Source organism: Vipera berus (assembly GCF_964194415.1).
Source record: "Vipera berus genome assembly, chromosome: Z".
Taxonomy (NCBI): domain Eukaryota; kingdom Metazoa; phylum Chordata; class Lepidosauria; order Squamata; family Viperidae; genus Vipera; species Vipera berus.
The window spans coordinates 131,641,800-131,657,982 of record NC_138205.1 but is presented as its reverse complement, the minus strand read 5'-3'; the positions used below and the strand labels follow the sequence as shown (position 1 = coordinate 131,657,982).

General features: G+C 50.8%; 1 protein-coding gene across 2 annotated transcripts in view; it reads right to left on the bottom strand.

Annotated features, from left to right (window-relative positions):
* The window catches only part of SMARCC1 (SWI/SNF related BAF chromatin remodeling complex subunit C1), an 84,192-nt gene that overhangs the window by 35,251 nt on the left and 32,758 nt on the right, over nucleotides 1-16,183 (bottom strand). For both annotated transcript variants that reach the window (XR_014028586.1, XM_081344882.1), the window contains exons 15-21: nucleotides 15,069-15,140; nucleotides 13,935-14,048; nucleotides 13,253-13,406; nucleotides 10,846-10,959; nucleotides 9,112-9,171; nucleotides 1,538-1,796; nucleotides 588-749 (exon numbers count right to left, since the gene is read on the bottom strand). Coding sequence is in view for 1 of the 2 variants with exons in the window: in XM_081344882.1 (XP_081201008.1) it covers nucleotides 588-749; nucleotides 1,538-1,796; nucleotides 9,112-9,171; nucleotides 10,846-10,959; nucleotides 13,253-13,406; nucleotides 13,935-14,048; nucleotides 15,069-15,140 (935 nt within the window). In the remaining variant the exon portion in view is untranslated. The remainder of the gene's footprint in view (nucleotides 1-587; nucleotides 750-1,537; nucleotides 1,797-9,111; nucleotides 9,172-10,845; nucleotides 10,960-13,252; nucleotides 13,407-13,934; nucleotides 14,049-15,068; nucleotides 15,141-16,183) is intronic.

Sequence of the window (16,183 nt, the reverse complement as noted above, 5' to 3'; positions counted from 1 at the left end):
ATCTCAACGTTGTCAACCTCTTGACGCAATTTCTCAACCTCGCGCAAGGCCCGGCCGGTCATATTTGCGACTGCAGCCAAATAGCCGTACAACATCCGCAAAAGTTGCGACCCGGTCCGAACTGAACCCGCCGCGGCGAGTTCGGACGTTCGGGGAGGCGCGCGCGCCAGGCTCGAAGGAAAAAACTCCAGTTTAAATTTGGTCTTCGATCCGAGAAGGGCCGTTTTTGGAACCGCCTCAAGCGGTCCCTTTGGCATCGGAGCTGGTCCTCGGCTTACGGGAAAATCTCCCCCACCCACCCCGGCCTGGTAAGGCTGCCATTCAGCGAGTCGTGCCCGGTTTTTTTTTTAAAGCCCCACCGCACCCCCCCATCCTGATTGATTCTTAAGTGAATTACGATTACGGGATCGGAGGAATGTTAAGAGTAAGCAAGGGTCACGAGTCACTGCCACGGACATTAAGTATGGGGGGGGGAAAAACGAAGCCACTAACGGTCAGTGCCGCTGGGACGTTGACGAAACCGAAGGTCGTTAAGTCAGAGACGAGCGACTCAAGACACAGTCGACCATCGACGCCGGGGAACGTACCCGCTTTCTCCGGCTCGTCGGGGGCCGTTCCGGCGATGCAGCTACTCTCCAGGCCGTAAGTGGGGTCCACTTTCCCCGAAATACGGGCAGCTTCCTGGACCTTCTTGATGTGGGCCTCCACCAGCTCCAGAGGGACCTCCTCCCGGACGCGGGAAAATTCCTCTGTCGGAAAGGGAGTCAGACAAGAAAGGCGAGACGTTAGAAATTGCGTTTCCTGGTTGGGTCGTGAAACGTCTGCAAGGAAAACAGCCCGGCTCAGACACTATGAAGGACCCCAGAGTCCTTCGTTCCTTCCTCTTCTTCCTCTTCCCCCTCCTCCTCCTAGCACCAATGACGTTCCCTAGTTGGGTCGTGAAACGTCTGCAAGGAAACCACCCAGCTCAGACACCACCAAGGAGCCCACAGTCCTTCGTTCCTTGTTTCCTTTCCTTCCATCCATCCCTTTTTATTCCTCTTCCTCCTTCTCCTTCTAGCACTGATGACATTCCCTAGTTGGGTGGTGAAACGTCTGCAAGGAAACCACCCAAGTCAGACACCACGAAGGACCCCACAGTCCATCTTTCCTTCCTCCTCCTTCTAGCCCTGGTGATGTTCCCTAGATGGGTCATGAAACGTCTGCAAGGAAACCACCCAGCTCAGAGACCACGAAGGACCCCACAGTCCTTCCTTCCTTCCTTCTCCTCCTCTTCTTCTTCCTCTTCCTTCTAGCACGGATGACGTTCCCTAGTTGGGTCGCGAAACGTCTGCAAGGAAAACCACCCGGCTCAGAGACACCCCCCACCCAGGATCCCCGCGGTCCTACCGACCTTCACTTCTTCTTGACTTCTGCTATGCCGCAAGGCGAAGGGGAGCTACTTCGGCTCTTATCACCACAACGAGCCCAGGTGGAAAAGTCAACGGACCTCGTACGGTGTGTGCTTGTGTGTGTGTGTGTGTGTGACACATCGTACCTAATGCTGCTTTGGCTGCGGCCGACGCCACCCGTGGGTCCACCACCGAAGCGAGGAAGGCCACGGTGCTCATCACCGGGTTGCCGGACTGGCTGAAGGGGATGGGCTGGTACGCCAAGGGTCCCAGCGAGGCGTCCGAGTTCTCCAGGTAAGGGTCTTCGATGGGAAGCCGGAGGAAATGGAGGATGCACTCGTCCTGGGTGCGACTCCCGACGTGCTCGGAGACTTTGTTCCAATCGTCCTTGTACATCTCCAGTGCCTGGGCGAGAGAAAGAAGAAAAACGAGGGGTCAAAAGGGGAGACAAAAGACACACGCGCCGGCATCCTGACGGAGCTCCCATCTTCCGACGCACGTGGTCCTCGACGTTACCACGGCACGGAACAACAAAAAAAGGGAGAGTGTTTTGGGACCCTTGCAACTGTGGGATTGAGATTCAGATGCTTGGAATTGGGTTTGTATTTATGACGGGGTCGCAGTGCCAGGGTCACGTGATTGAAAATTCGGATGCTTGGCAACCGACTCGTATTTACGACGGTGACAACGACCCAGGTCGTGCGATTTAGAAAACAGAGGCTTGGCAATTGACTCGTATTTATGACGGTCGCAGCATTCCCGGGTCAGGTGATCAAAATTCGGACGCTGGGCAACCAACTCGTATTTATCATGGTCGCAGCGTCCCGGGGTCATGTGATCAAAATCCAACCGTTTGGCAACTGACTCGTATTTACGACGGTCTCACTGTCCCGGAGTCCCCTAAGTTAACTTCAGAGGTGTGGCAACTGACTCGTAGTTATGACGGTCGCAGGGAGATTAAAATCCAGACCTTTGGCAGCTGACTCGTACTTGTGACAGCCGCAGTGCCCCTGGGTGACGTGACCCCCTTTGCTGACCTTCTGGCCCCAGAGTGAATGTGGGGGAGCCTGATCTGTTTAACGACCGTGTTGCTTGCTTTAAAAACTGCGGGGATTTAGTTAAGAGCCGTATGGGAAAAAAGCTCGTCGAATGGGGCAAAATGGACCTTAAGGAATGTTTTGCTTAGCGACAGAAATCTTGGGGCTCTGCAGCGGTCGTAAAGCAGAGGACTACCTGTATGTGTTATCGCAAGGAAGGAAAGCACGTCGGAGAAATGAAAAAAAAAACAACACAAAACCCTGAAATTGGATCGAGGTGTCCGGAATTCGAACGCAAGACAAGCACATTTCCCCCCCCCTAAAAAAGGACGTTTTATTTTTACGGAGAATAAAATGTATTTATTTAGCGTACAGCATATCGTACACAGACTTTCAATAGATATTCCCATGAGTGCAGGTAGTCCGCAACTTAAAAAAAGTTCATTTAACGACCATTCAACGTTGGGGCCTCCCCGTGGTCCCAGGGATCAAAATCCAGACGCTTGGCCACTGGCTTGTATTTGTGGGACGGGCGTCGCGGCGTCACCGGATTCCCCATCAGCGACCTTCCAACAAGCAAAGTCGGAGTCGCTTAATGAGTGGGGCGGCTATCTTAACCAACCCAACGATTCGCTTAACGACGGTGACGGGAAAAGTCGTCAAGTGGGGCCAAATTTCCCTTAAACAAATGTCTTCCTCAGCGACGTTATGTTTCGTGGCCGTTAGGTCGAGGACTTAGCCGTATACGAAAGTCCGCCCTCGGCTCACGAGCAGAACTGAGCCCGCGATTTCCATCGCCAAGCAAGACGTCGGGTTGAGCGAGCTTGGCTCCATTTCCTACCCTTCCTTGCCACGGTCGTTAAAAGTGAGTCACCGCGGTCGCTAAGGGAATCTGGACTCCTGCTTGTCGGCACGTTGCAAAAGGGGGATCACGTGAACACACGCACACGCATGCACCCAGAGGCTGCAACGGTCGTTAAGTCTGAAGTCAGTGGCCAAGTGTCTTGACTTTTCATCCCCGCGAACACGGAGGATGCCACGACGGCTGTTAAGGGTTGAAAAAGGTGCGCGGAGAGAGCCAGGTCTCTCGTCGCAACGTCGAACAGACACTAAGCGAGACACGACAAGTCAAGGACTTAAGTACGGGCCTGCTTGACGGCAGGCAAAGTCCCTCAAGGGGGATTTTAATTGAGCAGTTCCTTGGAGGAGTCGGGGGTAGAATTTCCGACTGCGGGACCGAGAAAGCGGGAGACGGCGAGTTCTAGTTCTGCCTCAGGCACCATCCGGTCACTAATGCTCAAGAGGGAGAGGGAGGGAGGGAGGGAGGGAGAACGATGGAGATGGAGGAGGGAGGGAAGGAAAGGAGGAGGAGAAGACGGGAGGAGGAGCAGGAGGAGATAAAAGGAGGAAGAGGAGGAGGAGAAGGAATAATAATAATGAGGGAGGAGGAAAAGATGGAGGAGGAGGAAAAAGAAGGGAGGAGGAAGAAGAGATGGAGGAGAAAATGGAGGAGGAGGGAAGAGGAAGAGAAATAACAATAATGAGGAGGAAGAAGAGATGGAGGAGAAAGAGGAGGAGAAATAACAATAATAATGAGGAGGAAGAAGAGATGGAGAAAGAGGAGGAGGAGGAGGAGGAGAATAACAATAATGAGGAAGGAGAGGAGGAGGAGGAGAAAATGGAGGAGGAGGAGGAAGAGAAATAACAATAATGAGGAAGGAAGAAGAGATGGAGGAGGAGGAGAAATAACAATAATAATGAGGAGGAAGAAGAGATGGAGGAGAAAATGGAGGAGGAAGAAGAGAAATAACAATGAGGAGGAAGAAGAGATGGAGAAAGAGGAGGAGGAGAAATAACAATAATGAGGAAGAAGAGAGGAGGAGGAGGAGGAAAAATGGAGGAGGAGGAGGAGGAGGAGGAAGAGAAATAACAATAATGAGGAGGAAGAAGAGATGGAGGAGGAGGAGGAGGAGGAGAAATAACAATAATAATGAGGAGGAAGAAGAGATGGAGGAGAAAATGGAGGAGGATGAGGAGGAAGAGAAATAACAATAATGAGGAGGAAGAAGAGATGGAAGGAGGAGGAGGAGGAGGAGAAATAACAATAATAATGAGGAGGAAGAAGAGATGGAGGAGAAAGAGGAGGAGGAGGAAGAGAAGAGAAATAACAATAATAATGAGGAGGAAGAAGAGATGGAGGAGAAAATGGAGGAGGAAGAAGAGAAATAACAATAATGAGGAGGAAGAAGAGATGGAGGAGGAGAAATAACAATAATAATGAGGAGGAAGAAGAGATGGAGGAGAAAGAGGAGGAGGAAGAAGAGAAATAACAATGAGGAGGAAGAAGAGATGGAGAAAGAGGAGGAGGAGAAATAACAATAATGAGGAAGAAGAGAGGAGGAGGAGGAGGAGAAAATGGAGGAGGAGGAGGAAGAGAAATAACAATAATGAGGAGGAAGAAGAGATGGAGGAGAAAATGGAGGAGGAGGAGGAGGAGGAGAAATAACAATAATAATGAGGAGGAAGAAGAGATGGAGGAGAAAATGGAGGAGGATGAGGAGGAAGAGAAATAATAATAATGAGGAGGAGGAAGAAGAGATGGAGGAGAAAATGGAGGAGGAAGAAGAGAAATAACAATAATGAGGAGGAAGAAGAGATGGAGGAGGAGGAGGAGAAATAACAATAATAATGAGGAGGAAGAAGAGATGGAGGAGAAAGAGGAGGAGGAGGAGAGGAGGAATAAGAATAATGAGGAGGGAGGAGGAGGAGGGAACAGCCAACAGCAGCATTTGGGAAAGAGCCAATCGGGAAGGCCTGCTCTGCTGTTGCCCCGGCAACAGGAGGCCTGTCTCCATGTGGTCCCCAAAGTTCAGTTTCTCCCTTCCTTCCCCTCTTTCCTTCTTTTCCCTTCCTTCCCCCGCCTCCCCTCCCGTCTTCCTTCCCTGACTTCCTCCCGCTCCCTTCTTCCTCTTCCCTCTTCTCCTCCCTTTCTTCCCTCTAGGTCTCCCCACCTTCCCTTCTCCCTCCCTGCCTTTCCTTCCTTCTTCCCTCTTCTCCTTCCCTCCTTCCTGTCTTCCGCCCTCCCTCTTTTCCTCCCTCCCTCCCCTTCTCACCCCCACCCTCCCGTTTTCCTGCCTTTTTCCTTCTATGCCTTCCCTTCTGCCGGCCTTCTTCCCTTTTCTCCCTCCCTCCCCTTTTCCTGCCTTCCTTCCCTTTTTCCTCCCTTTTCCTTTCTCTCCTCCCATTCCCTCCTTCCTTCCTATCTTCTTCTCCCTCCCTTTCCCTTCCTATCTTCCTCTCTCCCGTTCCCTTCTTCCTATCTTCCTCCCATTCCCCCTTCTTCCTTCCTATCTTCCTCTCTCCCATTCCCTTCTTCCTTCCTATCTTCCTCTCCCATTCCCTTCCTTCCTATCTTCCTCTCCCATTTCCTCCTTCCTTCCTATCTTCCTCTCTCCCATTCCCTCTTCCTTCCTATCTTCCTCTCCCATTCCCTCCTTCCTTCCTATCTTCCTCTCCCATTCCCTCTTCTTCCTTCCTATCTTCCTCTCCCATTCCCTCTTCCTTCCTATCTTCCTCTCCCATTCCCTTCTTCCTTCCTATCTTCCTCTCCCATTCCCTCTTCCTTCCTATCTTCCTCTCCCATTCCCTTCTTCCTTCCTATCTTCCTCCCATTCCCTTCTTCCTTCCTATCTTCCTCTCCCATTCCCTCCTTCCTTCCTATCTTCCTCTCCCATTCCCTCTTCCTATCTTCCTCTCTCCCATTCCTTTTCCTTCCTCTCTTCCTCTCCCATTCCCTTCTTCCTTCCTATCTTCCTCTCCCATTCCCTTCCTTCCTCTCTTCCTCTCTCCCATTCCCTTTTTCCTTCCTATCTTCCTCCCATTCTTCTTCGTTCCTATCTTCCTCTTCCATTCCCTTCTTCCTTCCTCTCTTCCTCTCTCCCATTCCCTCTTCTTCCTTCCTATCTTCCTCCCATTCCCTTCTTCCTTCCTCTCTTCCTCTCTCCCATTCCCTTCTTCCTTCCTATCTTCCTCTCCCATTCCCTTCCTTCCTATCTTCCTCTCCCATTCCCTTCTTCCTTCCTATCTTCCTCTCCCATTCCCTCTTCCTTCCTATCTTCCTCTCCCATTCCCTTCTTCCTTCCTATCTTCCTCCCATTCCCTTCTTCCTTCCTATCTTCCTCTCCCATTCCCTCCTTCCTTCCTATCTTCCTCTCCCATTCCCTCTTCCTATCTTCCTCTCTCCCATTCCTTTTCCTTCCTCTCTTCCTCTCCCATTCCCTTCTTCCTTCCTATCTTCCTCTCCCATTCCCTTCCTTCCTCTCTTCCTCTCTCCCATTCCCTTTTTCCTTCCTATCTTCCTCCCATTCTTCTTCGTTCCTATCTTCCTCTTCCATTCCCTTCTTCCTTCCTCTTCCTCTCTCCCATTCCCTCTTCTTCCTTCCTATCTTCCTCCCATTCCCTTCTTCCTTCCTCTCTTCCTCTCTCCCATTCCCTCTTCTTCCTTCCTCTCTTCCTCTTCCATTCCTTCCTTCCTATCTTCCTCTTCCATTCCTTCCTTCCTATCTTCCTCTCCCATTCCCTTCCTTCCTATCTTCCTCTCCCATTCCCTCTTCCTATCTTCCTCTCTCCCATTCCCTTCTTCCTTCCTATCTTCCTCTCCTATTCCCTCTTCCTTCCTATCTTCCTCTCCCATTCCCTCTTCTTCCTTCCTATCTTCCTCTCCCATTCCCTCTTCCTTCCTCTCTTCCTCTCCCATTCCCTTCTTCCTTCCTATCTTCCTCTCCCATTCTCTTCTTCCTTCCTATCTTCCTCCCTTTTCCTTCCTATCTTCCTCTCCCTCCCTTTCCCTTCTTCCTTCCTCTCTCCCTTAACCTTCTTCCTTCCTCCCTCCCTTTACCTTCTTCCTCCCTCCCTCCTTTTCCCTTCTCTTCCTCTCTCCCTCCCTTTCCCTTCTTCCTTCCTCTCCCTCCTTCCCTTCTTCCTTCCTATCTTCCTCTCCCTCCCTTTCCCTTCTTCCTCCCTCCCTCCTTTTCCCTTCTCTCTTCCTCTCTCCCTCCCTTTCCCTTCTTCCTTCCCGAAGCTCCAATCTGGGCCGGATTCGCCACGAGCCGAAAGAGTCCGCTCAGGCGCGGCTGCCTCTGATCTCACATGCAAGCCGCGTTCTTCCGTTCGGGACTGCAGCAAACCCGGTTCCCCTGCCGTCACCCCTCCCCACCGACCGCTGCCGAAACCATGAGATCCGGCCCCGTGCGCAGTTTCCATTTGCTGGGGAAACGACTTAAAACCTCTCAAGTCCGTCGATTGTTGTGTGCACCCTGCCGCTTTCTCCTTGACCCGGAAGGAGGCTTTCCTTCCTTCTCGGCGTCCTCCGCCCGCCTGACAAACCACGATTCGTGGTCAGACTCCGGATGGTGGCTTAAAAGAACAGAGGGGGGGGGGGAAGGAAAAAAAGGAAAAGACGAGACGACGGAGAACTCAGCTCGAGGCCAAAGCAAAAGAAAGGCTGCCGCCAAATTCGTCGCAACCGAGTGGCGACACGACTCGCAACCCCGCCGAAGCGGACTCGAGAGGCTGGCCCAGAGGACTGAAGGGGGATTGACCACGCCGTTTAGCCACGCTGGCCCTCAACTGACGGACACGGCTGAGCCCCGGGATTTCCCGTGGCCGAGGGAGACGTTGGGCCGGCGACCCGTTTTACGACCGTCCTCGCCGCGGTTGTTGAAGCGAAACGCCACGGCTGCTCAGTTAGGCGCAGGCGGCCCGGCGCTCGCCGAAAGGGGACGGCGTGATTCCCCCCGGGGGACGCGGCGAACCCGTCGTAAACGCGAGTCGGCGGCTAAAAAAAAATATGTCTGAATTTGGACAGGATGTTAAGGGTGGAGGTGAAAAAAAAAAGAGGGTCCTTTTGTAACTGGGAACGGTCGCTAAACGAATGGTCGTTAAGTCGAGGACTGCCTGTAGTCCTAGTTCTTCTTCTTGCCCCCCCAAATGCTTGACGTTAATACACACACACACACACACACACAAATTACCTTGAGCAGACACACATTACTTTGAGCAGACACACACACAAAATTACCTCAAGCAGACACACAGACACACACACACATTACCTCGAGCAGACACACAGAAAAATTACCTCGAGCAGACACACACACCATTACCTCGAGCAGACACACAAAAATTGCCTCGAACAGACGCACACACACACTTCGAGCACACACACACACACACACACACAATTACCTCGAGCAGACACACACACACACAAATTACTTCGAGCACACACACAAAATTACCTCGACACACACAAATTTCCTCGAGCACACACACACACAAATTACCTCGAGCAGACACACACAAAAATTACCTCGAGCAGACACACACACAATTACCTCGAACAGACACGCAAAAATTACCTCGAGCAGACGCACACACACACTTCGAGCAGACACACACACACAATTACCTTGAGCAGACACACACAAAATTACCTTGAGCAGACACACACACACACACTTCGAGCAGACACACACAAAATTACCTCGAGCACACACACACACACACACACACAATTACCTCGAGCAGACACACACACACACACACACACACACACACACACACACACACAAATTACCTCGAGCAGACACACACACACACACACACAGACACACACAAATTACCTCGAGCAGAAGGAGAGTCTCTTGTTCGGTCCACTCTCGGCCAGCGCTGGCGCTTTTGCTCTGGGAGAGAAAAAACAGGTTTACTGGTTGAACTGGTGCGAAAGAGGGAAATGGGGGGGGGACTGGTTAGGAGAGGCGATCGATTTATCTGTCATCTGTCTATCAATCCGTCCATCCACCCATCCACGCACCTATCTATCATCTATCCAGTCTGTCTGTCTATCTATCCTGTCTCTGTCTGTCTGTCTATCTATCTATCTATCTATCTATCTATCTATCTATCTATCTATCTATCTATCTATCATTCTGATTGTCTCTATCATATTCTCTATCAATCATATTCTATATCTATATCTATCATCTATCTTATTGTCTAAGTATCTCTCTAATCTATCATATCCTCTGTCTATATCTATATCTGTCTTTGTCTAACTGTATCTATGTATCTTATCATCTATTTATCTATCATCTATCATACTCTATCTAATCTATATCTAATTCTGTCTATATATCATCTGTCTCTATCATCTATCTATCATATTCTGTCTCTATCATGTTCTCTATCATATTCTCTGTATCTATCTATCTATCATCCATCTATCTATCTATCTATCTATCTATCTATCTATCTATCTATCTATCTATCTATCTATCTATCTATCTATCTATCATCTATCTATCTATCTATCTATCATCTATCTATCATCTAATCTATCCGTCTACCTACCTAAGCTATCCATCCATCCATCCATCCTTGGACCAAACCACCCACCTCTTCTTTCTCCCTCTTTCAACCCATCTATCCGAGGGGATTTCCCAAGTTCCCGGGCGGTAAGCGTCCCCATATTGGAAAAGGGAGCCATTTTAGACGCTTAGCCCCTTCAGACAGCAGATCCTCCTCCGCAGCTTCCCAAGGCCTGGACTTCTGGCTGCTGGCTGGGGTGTGTGTGTGTGTGTGTGTGGGTGGGTGTGTGTGGGTGTGTGTGTGTGTGTAATTCTGGGATGCGAAGAGGCAAGCTCTGAAAAGCTGCCCGTGGTCTAGAAAGGTCTCGGAGGAAGGGAGGAAAGAAGGAAGGACTCTGAGCTGGGTGGTTTCCTTGCAGACGTTTCATGACCCAACTAGGGAACGTCATCAGAGCTAGGAGGAGGGAGGAAGGAAGGAAGGAAGGAAGGAAGGAAGGAAGGAAGGAAGGAAGGAAGGACTGACTCTGAGCTGGGTGGTTCACTTGCAGTCGTCTTGTGACCCAACTAGGGAACATCACCAGGGTTAGAAGAAGGAGGAAGGAAGGACGGACTCTGAGCTGGGTGGTTTCCTTGCAGACGTTTCATGACCCAACTAGGGAACGTCATCAGGGCTAGGAGGAGGAAGGAAGGAAGGAAGGAAGGAAGGAAGGAAGGAAGGAAGGAAGGAAGGACGGACTCTGAGCTGGGTGGTTTCCTTGAAGACGTTTCATGACCCAACTAGGGAAGATCATCAGGGCTGGAAGGAGGAGGAAGGAAAGAAGGAAGGGAGGGAAGAAGGAAGGAAAGACTCTGAGCTGGGTGGTTTCCTTGTAGACGTCTCGTGACCCAACTAGGGTACATCATCAGGGTTAGAAGGAGGAAGGAAGGACGGAAGGAAGGAAGGACTCTGAGCTGGGTGGTTTTCTTGCAGACGTCTCATGACCCAACTAGGGAACATCACAAGGGCTAGGAGAAGGAAGGAAGGAAAGAAGGAAGGACACAATGCCTTGCCTTGGCTAAGGTTTTCTTGGAGTAGACATCCGTCCGAAGGCCGAAATTCTGCAGATCCGTCGGCTTCTCCTTGTTTTTCTCCGGGAAATTCAGCATTTGTTGGGCAGCTGGGATCTAAGTTGGAGAGGGAGGGGGCGGAGGGGGGGCAGCGGAAAGAAAGCAGAATAATGAGAACGGCATCAAGTTCATTTACCGATCGGATGCACGCAAAATGCAACCGGGGCGCGTCGCTATTTACTCCTCACCGTCGGTGCCGCCGCGAAAGTTACCCTGGGCCTGGCTAAAAAAAAAAACAATAATAAAAATTTAAAAATTTAAATAATAATATTTCTTCCCTATCGTAAAAGGCCAGCGATGGGTTAGGGGGCGGTATCCACGTTGGATGAAGTTGAGCCGTAAAATTAAGGCGAGGGGTATTAAAAAGAAGGAAGGCAGCTAAAATTGGCCGCCGGGAGATAAGCGGACTTCAACTCCCAGAATTCCCCAGCAGCAGATTTAAGAAAACTCCGCTCCATTTCTCTCTCCATCTCTGCATGCATCCATCCATCAGCTCTTCATCCATCCATCTTTCCGTCCCTCCTTTGAGGTTTCTGTCCACCATGACCACTTGAAGATGGGTGGACTTCAAGTCCCAGAGTTCCTCACCAGCAGGTTTAGACGTTCTGGTCTATCTCTATCCATCCATCCATCCATCCATCCATCCATCCATCCTTTTCTCAACCATGACAGCTGGACGATGGGTGGACTTCAACTCCCAGAATTCCCCATCAGCGTGGTAAGAACATCTGGTCTATCGTATCTCTTTCTCTCCATCCATCTCCTTCTCCAGGTATTGATTGACCACTTGAAGATGGCTGGACTTCAACTCCCAGCATGTTGAGACGTTCTGGTCTATCTCCATCCATCCATCCATCCATCTCTCCATCCATCCATCCCTCAACCATGGCAGCTTCAAGATGGGTGGACTTCAAATCCCATCCCTCCATCTTTTCATCCATCTGTCCATCCACCCGTTTCTCAACCTTGACCACTTAACGATGGATGGACCAATTCCAAGCGTATTGAGACGTTCTGGTCTATCTCTTTCTATCCATCCATCCATCTCTCATCCATCCATCCTTCTCTCCATCCATTCCCTCAAAGTGGTCCTCAACCTTGTCCGCTTGACGATGGATGGACCAATTCCAAGCGTATTGAGACGTTCTGGTCTAGCTCTTTCTATCCATCCATCCATCCCTCATCCATCCATCTCTCCATCCATCCATCCATCCCTCGAAGTGTTCCTCAACCTTGACCGCTTGACGATGGATGGACCAATTCCAAGTGTATTGAGACGTTCTGGTCTATCTCTACCCATCCATCCATCCCTCATCCATCCCTCTCTCCATCCATTCCTCTCTCCATCTCTCCATCCATTCCCTCGAAGTGTTCCTCAACCTTGACCGCTTGACGATGGATGGACCAATTCCAAGCGTATTGAGACGTTCTGGTCTATCTCTTTCTATCCATCCATCCCTCAAAGTGTTCCTCAACCTTGACCGCTTGACAATGGATGGACCAATTCCAAGCGTATTGAGACGTTCTGGTCTAGCTCTTTCAATCCATCCATCCATCCCTCAAAGTGTTCTTCAACCTTGACCACTTGACGATGGATGGACCAATTCCAAGCGTATTGAGACGTTCTGGTCTAGCTCTTTCTATCCATCCATCCATCCATCCATCCCTCGAAGTGTTCCTCAACCTTGACCGCTTGACGATGGATGGACCAATTCCAAGCGTATTGAGACGTTCTGGTCTATCTCTCTCCATCCATCTCTCTCTCCATCCATCCCTCTCTCCATCCATTCCCTCGAAGTGTTCCTCAACCTTGACCACTTGACAATGGATGGACCAATTCCAAGCGTATTGAGACGTTCTGGTCTGTCTCTTTCTATCCGTCCATCCATCCCTCATCCATCCATCTCTCCAACAATCTCTCTATCCATCCCTCTCTTCATGCATCCATCCATCCCTCTTGTTATCAATCCCTCCATCCGTTTCTCAACCATGACCACTTGACGATGGGTGGACTTCAACCCCCAGCCAACAGGTCTTCAGCGGCACAATCACACCGGACCTCCCTCTGCTCCAACGGTTGCACGGAGCAGGAGAACCGCCGAAACACCACGACGTCTCCCGAGATACGTCCTCCAAAAAAACGCTCTTTCCACCGTTCCCGTCACCGTCTCCCCACAACCGACACCCACGGTAGGGAGACCTCCTCAAGTCGGGGAGAAACCTCCTCGTACCCCAATCTTCCCTCCCCCCGCCCCCCGGGACGCTGGGCGTCAACCCGGTTGGATACCTCCATCTCGTCCCGAGGGCCACCATTGAAACTCGAGACGACCCGGCAGAAAGGCTATTTTACCTGAGGGGCCCGCAGGTGGAGCGGCATGAGTCCCGAAGGGGTGTCGGCCAGCACGTTGAAGTGGGGGGTGGGCGGGGGCCCCATGGCCATGGGTCGGCTTTCCGGATCCACTTGGTAATTGATCAGGCCCCACTGCTCCAGAAACGCGTGGACCCTAAAAGGCGGAGGGGGGGGGCGGGACAAGAGGTAAGACGGGTGGGGAAAAAAAGGGACAAGACTTACGGAGGAGCGTGGCGCGGGAAAAAGCGAGCGGACATTACTTGGGATCGGCTTGGGGAGATCCAAACTTGGGGGGGTCAGGCGGGGGGGGCCATGATCGATTCCCCCAGCCAACGATGGACCAGGTCATCTTCCAACTTGGCTACACCTCCCTCAAATCGACGCGGGCCCGTTTGGGAGAAAGCTTTTTTGAGCGTCGACTTCCGGCAGGGCGGATGGAGCCGACGGCTGGGGTATGAACCAGCTGGGGTGGAATGCGGTCTGGATTCCCAGGAGGGAGGGGCCGCGTTTCGGAGGAGCAAGAAAGGGCGAAGTTGGGAGGAAGCGGATCGAGTGACACATTCTCTCTCTCTCTCTCTTTCTTTCTTTTCTTTCTCGGGGTTTTCAATGAGGGACCGTTTCCCGGGTTGAAGACACCCACACTCGCAACCCAGGGGGCGAAACAACAACAACAACAACGAACCTCATCACGGCGCAAACGTCCCCGGTTAAATTCCTTCGGCAGGCCGTGCTGGTGAGGTATTCTTGGGGGTTCAAGCGATAGGTGTCGATCATGAAGTTGCGGTAGGCTAAGTAGCTGGGAGAGAGAGTGGAGAGCGAGAAGGGCCGGACAAGTTAAGCTGAAGCGGTCGAGCGCGACGTTCGAACAGGGGTAGGAGGAGGCTTGAACGCCGGGGGGGAGGAGGAGAAGGAGGAGGAGGAAGACGAGAAGGAGGAAGACGACTCTGGGCTCCTTGCTGCTCTCTGTGCTTGGTGATTTCCTTGCAGACGTCTCACGACCCAACTAGGGAACGTCATCAGTGCTAGAAGGGAGGAGTAGGAGGAAGAGGAAGAGGAGGAGGAAAAAGGACTGTGGGGCCCTTGGGGCTATCCGAGCTGGGTGGTTTTCCTTGCAGACGTCTCGTGACCCACTTAGGGAACGTCATCAGGGAAGGAAGGAAGGAAGGAAGGAAGAAGAGGATTGTGGGGTCCCTGGTGCTCTCTGAGCTGGCGGGTTTCCTTGCAGACGTTTTGTGACCCAACTAGGGAACGTCATCAGGGCTGGAAGGAAGGAAGGAAGGAAGGAAGGAAGGAAGGAAGGAAGGAAGGAAGGAAGGAAGGACTCTGAGCTGGCTAGTTTCCTTGCAGACGTCTCGTGACCCAACTAGGGAACATCATCATGGCTGGAAGGAAGGAAGGAAGGAAGGAAGGAAGGAAGGAAGGAAGGAAGGAAGGAAGGAAGGAAGGACTCTGAGCTGGGTGGTTTCCTTGCAGACATCTCGTGACCCAACTAGGGAACGTCATCAGTGCTAGAAGGGAGGAGGAGGAGGAGGAGGAAGAAGAAGAGGAGGAAGAACTGTGGGGTCCTTGTTGCTCTCTGAGCTGGGTGGTTTTCCTGGCGGACGTTTCCTGACCCCAAGTAGGCAACGTCATCAGGGCTAGAAGCGTTACACCCCCAACCTCTCCTCCTCCTCGCCCTGATGTCGTTCCCTAGTCAGGTCAGGAAACGTCTGCAGAAGCACACAGCTGACCGGGTCCCGAGCAGCCCCACCCGGAGAGAAACAGACCCTGCCCCCTCCATCCCTGCCTCAGTTTCCCCGTTTGGGCCTGGACTTACATTTCCGGTGTCTTGGATTTGTTCTTCCCGTTGAAGAACTCAGGGAGAGCCCGGCGTTCGATGACGTGGATGCTGGGAGGGAGGGAGGGAAGGAAAGAGAGGAAGAAGAGAAAATGAAGAAGAGAAAGAACGGAAGAGGAAGAAAAAGGAAGGAGGAGGATGAGGATGAAAAAGAAAGGACGAGGAAGAGGATGAAAAAGGGAGAGGAAGAGGAGAAAGAACAGGAGGAGGAGGAAGAGGAAGAAAAAGCGGAAGAGGAAAAAGGAAGAAAAAGGAAGAGGAAGAAGAAAAGGGAAGAAAGGAAGAAAAAGAAGAGGAAGAAAAAGGAAGAACAAGAAAAAGGAAGGGCAAGAGGAGGAAGAAAAAGGAAGAACAAAAAAAAGGAAGAAAGGAAGAGGAAGAGGAAGAAGGGGAAAAAGAAGAAGAAAAAGAAGAGGAAGGAAAAGGAAGAACAAGAAAAAGGAAGAAAGGAAGAGGAAGAAGGGGAAGAGGAAGAGGTCAAAGAAGAGGAAGAAAAAGAAAGAGGAAGAACAAGAAAAAGGAAGAAAGGAAGAAGAGGAAGAAGGGGAAGAGGAAAAAGGAAGAGGAAGAACAAGAAAAAGGAAGAAAGGAAGAGGAAGAAGGGAAGAGGAAAAAGAAGAAGAAAAAGGAAGAGGAAGAACAAGAAAAAGGAAGAAAGGAAGAGGAAGAGGAAGAAGGGGAAGAGGAAAAAGAAGAGGAAGAAAAAGGAAGAACAAGAAAAAGGAAGAAAGGAAGAGGAAGAGGAAGAAGGGGAAGAGGAAAAAGAGGAAGAAAAAGGAAGAGGAAGAACAAGAAAAGAGAAAAAGGAAGAGGAAGAAGAAAAAGAAGAGGAAGGAAAAGGAAGAGGTAAAAGAAGAGGAAGAAAAAGGAAGAACAAGAAAAAGGAAGAGGAAGAGGAAGAAGGGGAAGAGGAAAAAGGAAGAGGAAGAACAAGAAAAAGGAAGAAAGGAAGAGGAAGAGGAAGAAGGGGAAGAGGAAAAAGAAGAAAAAGGAAGAGGAAGAACAAGAAAAAGGAAGAAAGGAAGAGGGGAAGAGGAAAAAGAAAAGGAAAAAGGAAGAGGAAGAACAAGAAAAGGGAAAAAGGAAGAGGAAGA